Below are 15,651 nucleotides of genomic sequence, written 5' to 3'. Positions count from 1 at the left end.
ATGTAAAATTCTAATGTAGACGTGAAGGAATAATAGTATACAACTCACATTTACCAAAGCTAATATCTAGCTTTGGAGTGAAGCGCATACAGCGGTTTGATCCCCGCTTATGGGATATAAATGGGTTCCTCTCCGTCACTGGTGTCCAATTCTCGGGATAAAAGAGACAGCTGATAGTGCTCACTGTATAGTAATATTTGTAAAATAATAAAAGAATGTACTTACAAGACAAGAGCAGACCAACTGCTCTGTGATGACAGCTTGGGTGGATTGATCCCCACCTAGGATTTCTTTAACCCCTTAAGGACACATGACGTGTGTGACACGTCATGATTCCCTTTTATTCCAGAAGTTTGGTCCTTAAGGGGTTAAGTACAGGAAACTTCCAGGGATGTTTTCCAGGTATTTTTATATAAAACCAATAAAAAATGAATAAAATAATAATAAAAAGCCAGGGTAAAAAGAAAGGTTATGTGTCTATAATAAAGATAATTGGCACAAACAATGAACCAAAAATACTTTAATATATATATATATATATATATAAACTGCAAATGTCCCGCACTCAATGTACCGGTCTTGTGCTTGCCTCGGTGCTGCCTCAGCCTTCAATATATTCAAATGGAAAGAGTGCACTCAAAGGTCTTCTTAAGGATATAAACGATTTATTTTGCCAAATTTCAAAAGACATACAAGTCGACGTTTCAGTCCTCGTGGGACTTTTTTCAAGACCCTTTTTTCAAGACCCAAGATCTTGAAAAAAGTCCCACGAGGACTGAAACGTCGACTTGTATGTCTTTTGAAATTTGGCAAAATAAATCGTTTATATCCTTAAGAAGACCTTTGAGTGCACTCTTTCCATTTGAATATATATATATATATATATATATATATAAAAGAACACAATTTTTAAATTTCCATAACGCGTTTCGTCAAAAATACTTTTTCAAATGGAACAACATGCAATACCTGGCTCTTAGGTGTTATATAAGAACAAAGCTAATTGAAATTTGGCGCCAAAATTGGTACATCCAATCAAAAATAAAAACATTTTTAAAACATTAAATTGCATAAATAGCTCAATAAATACATAGTTTATAATACTATAACACGATTCTGATATGTTTAAATCTAAAACGAGGGTGGGAAAGTGTATTTGAAAACGTTTAAAAAATGATCATGTGACCTCCGGCACTTCCGCATTTCGGAAGTTAAGCCGCAATGCCGCATGGGAGATGTAGTTATATTGGCCGCAAATAGCGGCCGCATAAAACATAAGAAATACATATATTATTAGGTGGTTTGAACTGCTCAATGTGATTGTAAAAGTTTAAATTGTAAAACGAAGGAGGGAACTATAATTTAAAACGGTTAAAAGAAGATCACATGGTTTTCGGCACTTCCGCGAATCGGAAGTTATAGCCGAAATGCATAATGGGGAATGTAGTTTTAAGTTAACCAACAATGATGGGAACTTAAATATTAAAAATGGGATACAGAAAATGAAATAAAATAAATAAAATAGTATAATAACTCAATAGCAATAATAGGTAAGGAAATAGAATGAATAATATAATACATAAGTTACTAACAGATAAAAATAAGAAAATCTTTTAAATACCTATATAAAAAAACTATATAAAAAATGGATATATTATAAATAACAATAAAAACATAGTTTTTAAAGATACGGGCATCAATTCCTATATAAAAAATGCAATAAAACCATAGTATTTAAAGATACAGGCATCAATTTTCATAAAAAGTTGTATAAATCAAAATCTGCATTAAGACCATGGGGTATAAGAGTCTGAAGTTTATACACCCATTCCATCTCTGTTTTTCCAAGCATCTTTTTTATATCACCTCCACGCCAGGGGGTAGAACATTTTTTTATACCAATACATTTTAGTAGGCGTGGGTCTTTGTTATGCATAATAAAATGTTTGGATACTGTATGGTTTAACCCCTTAAGGACACAGCTTCAGAAGCTGGACATACCCTTAAGGACACAAGCAATTTTTGCATTTTTTGCTGTTTGTGTTCAACTGCAATTTGCATCTCTCTCATGTATTGTACCAACACATATTATATACCGTTTTTTAGACAACAAAAAGGGCTTTAATTTGATGTCACCTATACATGTATAAATTCTAATTTATTTAAAAAAAAAAAATGCAAAATAAGGTGAAAAAAAACAAAAAAAAAAACGCTTTTTATCCCCCACGTTTTGGCAATAATGTGTGCATAATATATACAGCTTAGGAAAAGTAATTCAAAATCAATTAATTTATGTGTCTTGATTTACAAAGTACATAATATGTGTAGGATTTCAGTTTATTTTGAAAGTTACAGGTCACAAACTACAAGGTCTAAAATACAATTTCAATGTGAAACAATTTTAGAAGTTGGTATGTTTGTCTTGGAAGTTTAATACCCATTACAGGAAACAAAATTGCCACACAAAAGTATATATTTATATAAAGTAGACATCACAGGCTATTTACCTAAGGTTAGTTTGACACTTTTTGCGTAGCCATTTCACCGCCAATCTCTGCTAAATATTGGAGTAAAATTGTGTTTTTTGCTCTATTTTGGCATATTCACATATAACAAGGTTTTTGTAATGTGTATTTCGTAAATCTAGTGTGTGCTATCCCTGTACAGGACCCCATATTGTGTTCAGCTACATCTGCTGATTACAACGATACCCCCAGTGTATACCTTTGCCCCTATTCTGTGAAGCTACAGTGCCATATAGTAGACCGTGCTATTTCAGTTTCTATAGTTGGAATTTTCATAGATGACTGTTCAAATAACCCCATAAAGGCCTTCCCATTTGAGAAAGCAGACACCACCCAAGTGTATGTTATTAGGCATATATTATACCTTAACTTGCCACCATGTTTTCACCAATTTATTTAAAATTTTGTGGTGAGAAAAAAAAAAATTTTTTACATACATGTTGCATTTTCGCTGGGTATTTCTTACATTTGATAAGTGCCACTGTCATAAATTCCCCCTAAGTATGCTCAGTTCCCTCTTCTGAGTAAAACTATATGCCCAATGTATGACCCAGACACTATTTTGTGAAGTTACAGTGCTGTGAAAGAGATGTGATAAGTTCAGGTTTTTAAGTGTGAATTTACATGGAGAGTTTTAATGGGTCCGTATTCTATTTTTAAATAGGTTAGCAGGCTGCTTTTTCAAATTACCCCATAAAGGCATACTATTTCTTAAAGACGACGCCCAAGGGTATTTCAAATGGCAAATTTTGAACCTTAGCGTGGGATAATTTTTCCGTTAGCTTGTATAAAGTGCAGTGGTAAAAAGCATTTGTTTCTGCCTTTTTGACACACAGTGAGTTTGTACTGTATATTTTGCAAACCTTATGTGTGCTACGGCTTTATAATACTTTATATGTTGCTCAGCTATGTTGTCTGAGTACAGCAATACCCCCGTATGTACCTTTGCCAGTTATATGGGGACGTTAAAGGGGCACATTTCAGACACAGCCATTGCAGGTTTTGTCAAACTTTGAATTTTTACGCTGTGTTGTTACCCCATTTTGAAGTTTTTTAGCAGGCTATATATTCCAGCTACCCCATAAAGGCATACCATTTCTTAAAGAAGACACCCTAGGGTATTTCAAAATATGTATTTTGAACCTTAGCGTGAAATCATTTTTCCGCTAGCTTGTACCAAGTGTAGCGGTAATACGCATTTCCCCCCTTTTTTAAACATTTTTTTTTACTTTTTAAAAGTTTTTTTTAACCCCTAAAAAGTTTTATTTAGCATTTGACAACTTATTTTACTATTTTAAAACTTTGTTTAAACTTTTCAAAAGTTTTTTTAACTTTTTATTGTTTTTTTTTAAACCCCTAACTAGCCTAACTGTAAATCCCCAAATTTCCCCACTAACTTAACTACCCTAACTACCCACCTTAGCTAAATAAATAAATATTTTAAAATATTTAAAAGAATTAAATACATTTAACCCCTGAGGATTAAAAAAAAATTAAAGTTAACCCTCAGGGGTTAAAAGAAAAAAAATCAGATCACAGTGAAATACTGTGATCTGTATTTTAATCACTGCAGGCAGTGATCAAAGGGCAGGGAAGGGGTTAAATTTTATTTGAAAGAGGTGAGGGGGGGGGGGGATTTTGTTACCAACACTTTTTTATTTTACAGCCAGAGACAGATCAGCACCGATCTGTCTCTCTGCTGTTCACAGCTCACACGGAGCTACAGGGAAACAGATCAGGTTTCACTGCAGCACGTGTGATCACTGACTCCTGGTCAGAGCGATCACATGGGCTGAATCAGTGAAACTGCCGATGGTAGTGTGCCTCCGATAGGGAGACACACTACAGGAAGATTAACTCCACGATTGCCGCGATTGTGGCAATCAGGGGTTAATTTTCATTTATGACGGAAATTTTCCGTCATGCGTCCTTAAGGGGAGTTTCAAAGAGAAAGAGAATACCAGTGAAACTGAAAAGTGCACTCACAGTTGTAATAGTACACCTGCAGATTCCTGGTATCAAGGACAGCAGTCCCTAGGTTAAAATGTAACTTTTAATAATTGATAAAATAATAATAATGTATCAATAAAGAAAAAAAGAGATTTACACTCAATAAAGAAAAATTATTTATTATTATTTTTATTATCAATTATTAAAAGTTACATTTTAACCTAGGGACTGCTGCCCTTGATACCAGGAATCTGCAGGTGTACTATTACAACTGTGAGTGCACTTTTCAGTTTCACTGGTATTCTCTTGGAAACTTTATTCAGTAGGGGTTACCCCCCAGCTTATTTCAGCAGTCTGACACACTCTCTCTATTTTTGCTTCTTTCAATAAACGTTCCTTAAGGGGAGTGCTGCAATGACGGAAAATTTCCGTCATGCGTCCTTAAGGGGTTAAGTATCCATTTTTGATATTTCTGCAATGTTCGCTCAGTCTTATCTTTAAGCACCTTGTGGTCATCCCCACATATTGGAGGCCACATGGGCACTCAAGCAGATAAATAAAAAAATTTCGTATTGCAACATATAAAATCATAAATATTATACACTTTTTTAGTCCTATTTGACATGAATTTTGTAACTTTAGATGGAATAGAATGATCTGTAGTTTTACATACAATACATTGTTTACATCTATAAAAACCTTTCGTCTGAGGGAAGAAAGATACATTTTTGGAAGGAGATTTTTTAGTAAAATTTGTGGTTAAAATAGATTTAAAATTGGGTGCTCCTCTAAAAACAATATTTGGGTGAGTGGGTATGATAGGGTTGAGTATCTCATCATGTTTAAGTATATCAAGTAAAGAAAAACAAAGATATAATTCCTGGATTGGCTCTATTGGTGAAAGATGCAACTACTCCCAAGTGCTACAGAATCACCAAAAAAGCACAATGAACATACATAGAAAACAGCAAATTGGATTTAGGGAGGTGCAACAGAAAATAAATAATGAACACGTTATACTTATATTTAGTGAATCCTGATTTTGACCTAGAATTCAAGAAAAATGCATAGTATAATACTGTAACACTTAAAAGCAGAGTGAAATAAAAGGTAATGGGTCACTCACGATCTGCAGAGCCTTAGGAAGCATGTTTAAGTATATGCCAATGTTTTCTTATTTTTTTAACATCGTTACTTTTATTATTAAAATTAAAAATAACTGGAAGTGATATTGATTCATTGTTTACTTTATTTTTATACATCAGGAGTTCTTTTCGTTCTTTTTGTTTTACTATATTAATTGTAGTATTTAGATCTGATTCTAAATACTTCTTTTCCATGAATTTATTTTTTAAAAACTCTGCTTGTTCATTAAAATCTGTGAGTTCCGAACAATTTCTGCAAGGTGTAAAAATTGATTTTTTGGGGCACTCTCAAGCAAGGCTTATAATGGCAGCTAGATCTATCTATAGCCGTATTTACACATACTTTCTAAAAAAAAAGTTTTTGTTTGGAGTTGTCCCTTATTAATAAAAATGCTAAGATCTAAAAAAATGATGGATTCCTTACTGTATTCATGTGTGAGAATAATACCCCTATTGTTGGTATTCAAATGATTAATAAAATCAATAAGATGGTTTTCTGGTCCGTCCCAAATAAAAAAGAGGTCATCTATGTATCTGAAGTAAGAGACTAGGTTTGCCCGCCACATGTGATTCCCCCAAATAGCTTCGGTTTCCCAGTCAGCCATAAACAGATTGGCGTAACTGGGGGCAAACCTAGTCCCCATAGCAGTACCTCTCTTTTGCAAATAAAATGAGTCTAAAAACCAAAAGTAATTGATTTAAAATAATATTTCTACCTTCTATTATAAAATCAATTTGAATATCAGGGATCCTAGCTTCTTGGGTTAAAATGTATTTTATAGCTTGACAGCCTATATCATGAGGAATAATGGTATAAAGAGACTGAACGTCACACGTGACTAGTATAAAATTAGTTTTCCAAGTAAAATTGTGTTCTTTTATATATATTAAAGTATTTTTGGTCATTTGTTTGTGCCAATTATCTTGCCAATAACCTTTCTTTTTACCCTGGCTTTTTATTATTATTTTATTCATTTTTTATTGGTTTTATATTAAAAAAAAAAAAACTGTTAAACATCCCTGGAAGTTTCCTGTACTTAAAGAATTCCTAGGTGGGGATCAATCCACCCAAGCTGTCATCACAGAGCAGTTGGTCTGCTCCTGTCTTGTAAGTACATTCTTTTATTATTTTACAAATATTACTATACAGTGAGCACTATCAGCTGTCTCTTTTATCCCGAGAATTGGACACCAGTGACGGAGAGGAACCCATTTATATCCCATAAGCGGGGATCAAACCGCTGTATGCGCTTCACTCCAGAGCTGGATATTAGCTCTGGTAAATGTGAGTTTTATACTATTATTCCTTTACGTCTACATTAGAATTTTACATACTGCACCATTGGATGTCCTTCTCTCTCTTTTTATTTTCTATATAAAGTGGAACCACTACAGGAGTAGAAGATCTCACCACCTAAGACCATTTGTAAGGATTAAACAAATTGGACTTTTCCTTTTAATTTGACTTTTTATTATTGCTTGTGGCGCAGCCTTTTTTATTGTTTTTACTGGTCTTGTTCTAAAGGGTCTGAGGGATCCCTTTTTAGGGTTGCTGCCTACAAGTTAACTAGCGCTGTCTCATTCTTTTATCCAAGCTCTTTACTGCCTAATACAGGCGAGCTTTGAATCGATTTTATATAAGGCGGCTTTCCGTCTTTCAGTTGACATGGCAACATTTGCATTGCCTAGTAGGCATAATGCACTCTGTGCCCATTCTCGCACCATGTGTGCGTCCAAAGTGCCACTTGCCAAAGCCTCATCTGCGATAGTGAAAATCTGGATAAGCTGTCCCGCCATATCCATCATTTTATCTTGTGTGGCCTTCAGGCCTTGTTCCAAACCCTTATAGGGGTCTTTTCCTGTCTTGTACAGGAAGGTGACGAGTAAGGGATCAAATTCTGGGGTAACCGCCACCTTGTCTGGGATAACAGGTCGTGGGCATTCTGCCCTTAATTTAGCTCTCACCTCTTTTTCCAGTGGCTTACAGAGCCACATCCTGCAAAACTTAGCTATGTGGTCTGGTGGGCTCCACTCTGCGGAGCGTGGCTGTTTGATATACCTAGGGTCGAATAGGGGGCGGCCAGAGGTATCTAGTAAAATATCCTCAGATATGTTTTGGTTAGGATCAGAGGTTTGGAGCTCATTTTAGTGGGGTTCATGGGAGGGAAGGTCCTCGTCCGAATAACTTGCGGAGTATTCATCCAGTACCTGAAGTTGCAGGTTGGAATTTGAACCCTCTAATGGGTCAAGGTTATAATTGGGGGTATCATCCAGAGTACCTGAAAGGGATAATCTAGGTGCTTTTGCTGGTGCCTTGCCCTTACCGGCGCTAGCACTATTGCCCTTCCAAGGGCGTTTGCGGGGGAATTCGTCATGGTCTGAGCCTTTTGACTCTTCAGAGTCTGAGAGGTGAACAACAGGAGCCCTAGGGGCAGACCTTGAGTGTTCGTTAAAAGTCTGCAATGGCGTTATACAGCCAAGCTTTGAGCTCCGCAGAGACTGGTGGTTCAGCAGGCAAATCAGACATATTGAGAGAAGTGGGGTCACCACAAGAATATATACAGTGGACTTTATCAAAACGCAAAGCGTATATATCAAAACTTTGAATTTCGGGGGGCGTGGCCGAGCAGCAGAGGCAAACAGTCGCACAACTCTGGAGCTCCGTAATACAAAAACGGGAAAAACAAGCCTAATCTACTTCAAAATTACCCCCACTGAAAGCAGACCTCACGCAAGAACCCCACAGGCTCCATGGGCCGCAAAAATAAGAAAAAGTCGCCGGATAACTCAGCCCCTGGGCTCACAATAGGGGAAATGTGGAGGCAAGCATGCGGCCCGAGCGAAGCCAATATGGCGGCGCTCCACGGGGGCTGCACATATTTCTCTGATGACTACTCAGAGGAAGCGGACGAAGAATACCCCCAAGTACCGGCCCCAAAAGTTAAACCTAAACCGGGCAAACCAAGGACTGACCCCGATGCCGACCTGGTCAACACCGGAGTGCTGAAGGCCTTACTAGCGGACCTGCAAAAAAATATCCTTACAGACGTCACCGCATTAAGAGGAGAGCTGCAGGGCCTGACAGGCCGTATTACCGTGTTGGAAGACTCCTCTCAAAACCACCAGCGCACCATCATCGCAATGCGGGGTGATATGCAGGAGCTGCACCGCAAACACATGCTACTTGAACGGCGCCTGGATGCCCAAGAGGACACGAGAAGGAGACACAATATTAAGGTCAGGGGGATCCCGGAGGGAACACGGGTGACAGACCTTCCACACAAAATCAAAAGCCTCTTAGCTGCCATACTCTCCCCGGGTCAAGCCACGTCTATCGAACCCACAGACCTATACCGGATCCCAAAACCCACTGGGGCCCCAGTGGCAAGCACAAGGGACACAATCCTGTCCTTTAAGAAAGGTAGGGACAAGGCATCAGTCCTCAACGCCCTCCGGGGTAAAACTCCCTTGAAATTCGAGAATGCAACACTCACCTTTTACAACGACTTGTCAAGGGGAACCCTGGCATGGCGCAGAACGCTCCGACCCCTCACCGCTACACTCCAGCACCAAAAGATCCCATACCGATGGAGGTCCCCTCACATACTCCTGGTGCAGCGGGGTGAGACCACCCACTAAATTCATGATCCACAAGACTCAACAGAGCTGCTACTGACCTTGGGCCTCACCTGGGACTCACTCCTCCAAACGGGCCTCCAGGCCCCCTCCACACCGTCCACCAGCTGGGACCCGGCGAACAGTGCACCATTTGTGCCTCGAAATCCTACACCAGTCACCTATGCTGCGGTCACCACCTAAGCAGAGCAGAGACGTCCGCGCTCCATTCCTGGCACCACCAGCACCCGCCAGACTGCTGTAACTTATAACCCCCAGGACTCAGGCCCTGGTGGAATCCTTTTCCTAATCCTTGGAGGCTACCGCAACACTTGACACGCGGTCCCCGTCTCATATGCCTAACCGAACACAGAGGGCCAGGGTGGAAAGCTACCATCACTCCGCAAGAAATCGACAGACGGCATCAACACCCAAGTTCCTGGGAACTTTCTTCACCTTTTTTCTTTTTCTTCATGGCTTCTGCCATCACATGGAGCGAGACTCATGCCTGGGGGACCCCAGGGGACTTTGTCACTTTGACTTACATGACCGGGTTTGTTCACCCACTAGTTCAAGCTATTATCTGTTTCATAGTCAATTAATCTGCCTAGTTAGCCTCTAAGTAGGCACACATAGACGCAATCGTACCGTTTACCTTACTTTGCTAGGCTTAGCACTGTGTATATAGCGAGATATGTCATAACCACTACAGCCTCCCGGGCACTCAGCATATAACACTCCATTAGAGACAGCCATTGCTCCTTAGGTCCAAGATCGATCATAGAAGTCTGCCAGTGTATATTGTCTAGTGCTTCTTAACTGACCCAGCCAACGGAGCAAGCTAGTTAGACATTTAGAGCACTAACTAAAGAAGCGTCACTTTGGTCCGCTCAGCATGTAATGGATATATAGCCAAGACGCACGGTATTAATAAGTTTATCCTTTTTCTTTCCTTTTTTCTTTCTTTTTAATACATTGAGTTATAAAATTGTTTTTGACTGGGTCATGCCTTTAACAATTAGACTGGCAAATTAGCCTACTTCAATGCTATACTAAACTTCGCGGCTAGCGCGATCACACCACCACTAACAACCACGCAAGTTGAAAAACATTCTTAATGTAATTTTACATAAACGTGCATCACTCCATATGGTTTTTATCACAAACTGGTGCGCAACTCACCTATTAATGACTGGCTCTCATTTAACGGAAATGCACAATGTTAAAATGCAAAACACCGTTTTTTATATGCCTTGATTGGCCAAGTACATTGTCTGATAACACCTACTCTCTTGATTTTATTCCATGTCTTTGATAGCCCATGCAGGGGATCCTAGGGGGTCTCTCTCGTAGGTCACTTGCTCAGATTATCACAAATGTATCCTTGAATGACTAGCCGAGTATATTGAATGTATATCTAGTTAGATAAATCAGGTATGTCAGCTCGGGTCCCGAGCCTGTTAGAATCATACCAAATAGACAAAGCGGATTGACAATCTTACGTTTCACTATCAATATGCTTAACTCCTTTAGCATGTTATATCATACAAGTAATGTATAATAACCTGTTATATCCCTATTTAACAAAAATGTGCAAATGTATCATGCCATGAACATGTCTGCATCAACCGGCCTAGGTTTGCTGTTGTGGCTACACGGGCAAGCTTGTAAAGTCTATTGCACCAAATATAAAGAATAAAAAAAAAAAAAACACACTGAATTGCTAGTAAGCGTGGGTGTCACCCACAGTTATCGCTTAGCAGAAACGGTATAACCAAAATTAATACTATGAATGAGGGGGTCACCCCCAGGAGACAGTAAAAGGGGGTCACCCTTTATATGAGGCAGAACTGTATAATATATTTGGGGTCACCCTCTTCAGTGAGGCAAATATTGAATTAATATAGAGGGGGTCACCCTCAGTAATGAGGCAAATAGCTTTCTTGAGGTATAGAGGGTGTCACCCTCTTATGCAAGGTTTTAGTAATCTGTAATAAAACAGTAGATACACTTTAATAATATTGAATAAAAGTTTAGTTTGTTAAATTGCTGTCAGAAAAAAAAAAACTTTGAATGCACTTACCTAAAGCTACCAATAGAGGCGCTGGAGAGCTGTTGTCATCACTAGCCGCCCAGACGTTCCAGTCTGATGGAGGAGGAAAAGAGCGCGAAAAAAGCCCGCCAAGAAACGCCCGTGTCGCTATGGTGACAGGTAAGGGCCGGGATCGCTCTCACAGATGGAGGCGGTGATATCGCCGAGGTTGGCAACCGGCCAGAAGCCGATCAGATCTCAGCTTCTGGCCGCATGAAAGTAGTTTGTGCAAAGTGCCTCTGAGTTTGAGGCAGAAGGTAGCACACACACTGGGGATTAAAATGAACCATAGGTCAGGGAAAGAAATCTATAAAAAAATCCCTCTGAAGACACAGTCCATTAAAGGGGAAAGGTCCTAAAGTAAATATTGTTAAAATATCACCAATTTATACATTAGGTCAAAACAATAAGGTATATTAAATCAATATAGATCTATCAATTCTAGACTGTAATTGGAATAGACTCACCTGGGAGGCTAAGCAGCAAAGAAAGAGGAATTGGGAGGAGCCTGATGACTGGACATACTCTATTGTACATGCTGATTGGTTAATTTTTTTTACTTACTGTTAACGGTTTCTTTGCTGCTGGGAGTTACAGTAAAGAAAGTAAAGCAAATATGAAGCCTCCTGTCTTGCCATAAAATTCACTCCTTTTCACTATTTGTTGTATAACTTCTAAAAATGAACTGAAATCCTAGATATATTTTGGCATTTTAACAACCAGAACCAATTAGTTTATCTATACCAAGTTGGTTATGCAAAACTTATTTATAATGCAAAAATCTATTTTTTTTTCTTAATATGTGGTGTAATTGTGGTTGAATGAACGCACAGTAAAAATTTAAAAAATGTGACATTGGTCACAAACACAATGCATCTCAAAAGAGCCTTGGCTCTTAGGGGGTTAGTACTCCAAAACACAAAGCACCTCAGAGCTTTGTGTATAAAGAGTGCACCCTTTTTTTGTTTTATTTTTCAAGGTTCTTTAAGTCATCATTTAAAAGCAGTTTTCCATCATTATCAGTCTGCACAATTTAGAAAATTCTACAGTGCACACATTAGTTCTTGCATGGTTTGCAAGGACAGGCTCCATGAGAGCGGTCACTATTAAAAAAGCACTACTTTAATGATGACACCCTCCACTCCCTCCCCAAGAAAAACAAGTATTTCATAAAGATAGACTCTTTACAAAATACACATTTTGACTTTGTAGAAATTTTACTAAAAAATTTCAATCCAGTCGAGAGATAAACAGAGACTGATTAGCTGTTTCTTGGAATTTTACAGGTATCACCCAGTTTTCCACTATAACGTTTTATATCGGTGGTATCGGACTCCATCCAGGCTCCCGAAAATATACCCCAATTCTACAAATCTCTGCTGGCATGGCTGTGGGCAAACAGGCACATATTCCCATATGTGGTGACATTGTCCGCATTTACAATTATTTTGGAAGAATGAACATACAATAATCAGGGATATTACTCCTACTGTTGTGACTGACTCCAGAACTATGTTTATTCAAGTAATTTCCTGAAAACGTATCCAAAGTCGAAAAGATAATGGTAGGCCACGTCTTGATAACGACCACTATGGTAATACCATGTTATTGGAGATCTGACGTAGTTCCTGCTTTTAACCCCTTAAGGACACATGGCATGTGTGACATGTCATGATTCCATTTTATTCCAGAAGTTTGGTCCTTAAGGGGTTAAAGAGGTATTAGCACATACATGCTCAGCACAGCCACCAGATGCCGCGGCCCATCGGGAAATTTCCCGGTATCCCGGTGGGCCAGTCCAGCCCTGTTGTCAATTTTATAATGGATGGATATTTTTTTTTTTTAGAATGGATGGATATGTCAGGATTCCCTTTTATTCCAGAAGTTTGGTCCTTAAGGGGTTAAACTCTATGAGTAAAAAGCTGCACATACAGACTCCAGCCTGCCAAAGCCACATGTTCCAGGTTTGTAACTAGCCTTCGACACACAGGTGCAAATATCCCTGCGCATGTGCAGCATTTAAATCAAAAATGCTGTACATTCAGACTGCTACCACAATGACCAATTCTAAAAGCAGAAAAACAGTGACCATCTCATTAACCGCTTACGGACGGAGTCAATTGTATAGGTTCTGACCGAAACAAAATCTAGAATTTCAGCTATGCCTGTTTAACCATACTTTATCTCATTCATATTAAGTCTACCCAATCATATAATAAATCATATATTTATATACAAAACAATTAAATATTAATAAAATCAAAAAAGTGTGAGAAATTAATAGTTATTTTCCAAGTTCAGCATGACATATCACCTATTAATGCCATAATACCTTTTAGCTTTTACTTCAATAAAACACACATCTGTATACTATGATGTCCCACAAATGCAACAAAGCTTCCCTCCCCCTCCCGATTCATTTTTCACATTAAAAACTACACTTGTACTGATGATATAGTCGTATGTTTTACTGCTCTAAAACGCTCATATTTGTGTTCAGCAATGTCTCACAAGTACAACAGAACCCCCCCCCTATGTACAGGTTTTATGGGGACATCACATGTGTTAACAGCATCAGTAAGGGAACAAGGATCGTGAAGGTGCTTGAAACATTTTAAGGTAATTGCGTTTACCAATACACAGTATGAAACAATTTATGAGGACATTTAGAGACAAATACACAAAGACTCACAATAATAATGCTTTGGAAAATTCTGTTGCTAAAGTGCTTTGTTACCAAAATAATATTTTTTGCCATTTTCTCTTAACTTTACCTGTAGGAGAAAGATTCTCTCGTTTACTTTTCATTTCTTTAATTCTTTTTTCCATTGCATTACAGCGATCAACTATAGCCTTCGGGCTGTACATTAATTCTCCTGTCTCATCAAATACTAAAACAGGAACATCTGTAAAATAGCAAACAACTAAAATTGCTGAAAGTCAATTATTTATTGGCATTCACTAACAAAAATGGATTAACTTAAATGTATCCAATAGCAGTTTTAACAAATGTTCATTTTTAAATCCCTAAATCATGAACATGCAAAGCATTATTCTTATAGAAAGATGGAAAATCATTTAATAATGCATGCAGTATTGGTGGTGAAGCAAACAATTTGACACAAATATACAAACAACTTACTGTAAACTTTCCCAGTTTACTTTGTCTGCGACGCCTCTTAGCAAGGGGAGTTTCTTCAGCCTCTCGCCCCCATCCCCTCCCAACTCTTACCTGCCTCTCTCTCACCTATTAATGCACCCATCTAAGTTTCACATGAAGCAGCACTAGACATGTATGAGGAACTTTGTGAATAATAATGACTTTTGCAAACAAAAGAACAAAGGATGCAAAGAGTCAGGGAATCAATGACATACTGATTCTCCACATCCGTATATACAGAAAGCGATTGTGTGATATGCACACACACATGCAAATAAGCATAAACACATTTTTACACATATACACAGGCTCCCAATTTTCCATCATTTTCTGCTCATTGGATTTGTGTGTGTGTGTGAATACACGCTTGGATAAACAACTGTGTTCGGCTAGTTAGGGGTGTACGTGAGGATAGTTTAGTATGTGTGAGTTTGGCTGACAGGTATAATTGTGTATGTGGTTATTTAGGTGGGCCTGAAACAGTAACCTATAATGAAAGAGTATGCCTAACTGCATTTGGCAACTGTCCACATTCAAATCTACTAAATTCTACATTGCACTAAAACTGTATAATTGCGGATGAAACTCCTAAACAGATTTGAGCTGGTGGCTTTGTTGGCTAGGGATGCATGTGGTGGTAACTGCTATAACTGTGCTTCCTCGTCTGTAGGACATAATACCAATGAGTCATATTACCCTTTTCCCTGCAGTTTGTGCCGAAACATTGAACCTGGTAGTGTTTAGCTAGCTGATTCAATTACTTGCCATTGGACTTTGTAACAGCCTATATATCTTTAGGCTTTGCTGGATCTTCTCTTGTGGGATTTGGATTCTATTGGCTTTACCATAGAATTTTCTTACTTTTCCTCTAAATTCCGTGATACTTTGCTTGTGGATTACCCTACTGGCACTTTCATACAGCCCCAGATCTTGTATAGTTTCAGTTGGAGAAAAATGGTTGAATAAAATCCAGAAAGTTCTGTATGGAATTTGTTTTGTGTTTTCAGATGTTCTCTGTGCCCACAAAGACAGAAATATTAAACTCCAGTTCTTGTAGCCCTACAACACTTACCAACTGAAGATTTTTGCTCATCAAGCTCTTTAAACAGTTTATTAAATTTTCTTTGTAGTCGTCTGTCCTTTTCTGGTGTTTTTTCAACAAAA

At 38.3% G+C, this 15,651-nt stretch overlaps 1 protein-coding gene across 1 annotated transcript in view; it reads right to left on the bottom strand.

Moving 5' to 3' along the window:
- The window catches only part of MCPH1 (microcephalin 1), a 440,996-nt gene that overhangs the window by 363,759 nt on the left and 61,586 nt on the right, over positions 1-15,651 (bottom strand). Inside the window, exons 5-6 of the mRNA XM_063442914.1 lie at positions 15,560-15,651; positions 14,102-14,233 (exon numbers count right to left, since the gene is read on the bottom strand). The exon at positions 15,560-15,651 is cut by the window's right edge and continues 23 nt beyond it. Coding sequence (XP_063298984.1) covers positions 14,102-14,233; positions 15,560-15,651 — 224 coding nt within the window. The remainder of the gene's footprint in view (positions 1-14,101; positions 14,234-15,559) is intronic.

This window comes from Pelobates fuscus, chromosome 2 (genome assembly GCF_036172605.1).
Source record: "Pelobates fuscus isolate aPelFus1 chromosome 2, aPelFus1.pri, whole genome shotgun sequence".
Taxonomy (NCBI): domain Eukaryota; kingdom Metazoa; phylum Chordata; class Amphibia; order Anura; family Pelobatidae; genus Pelobates; species Pelobates fuscus.
The sequence above is the reverse complement of the archived record's forward strand: the minus strand, read 5'-3'. Positions and strand labels throughout refer to the sequence as shown.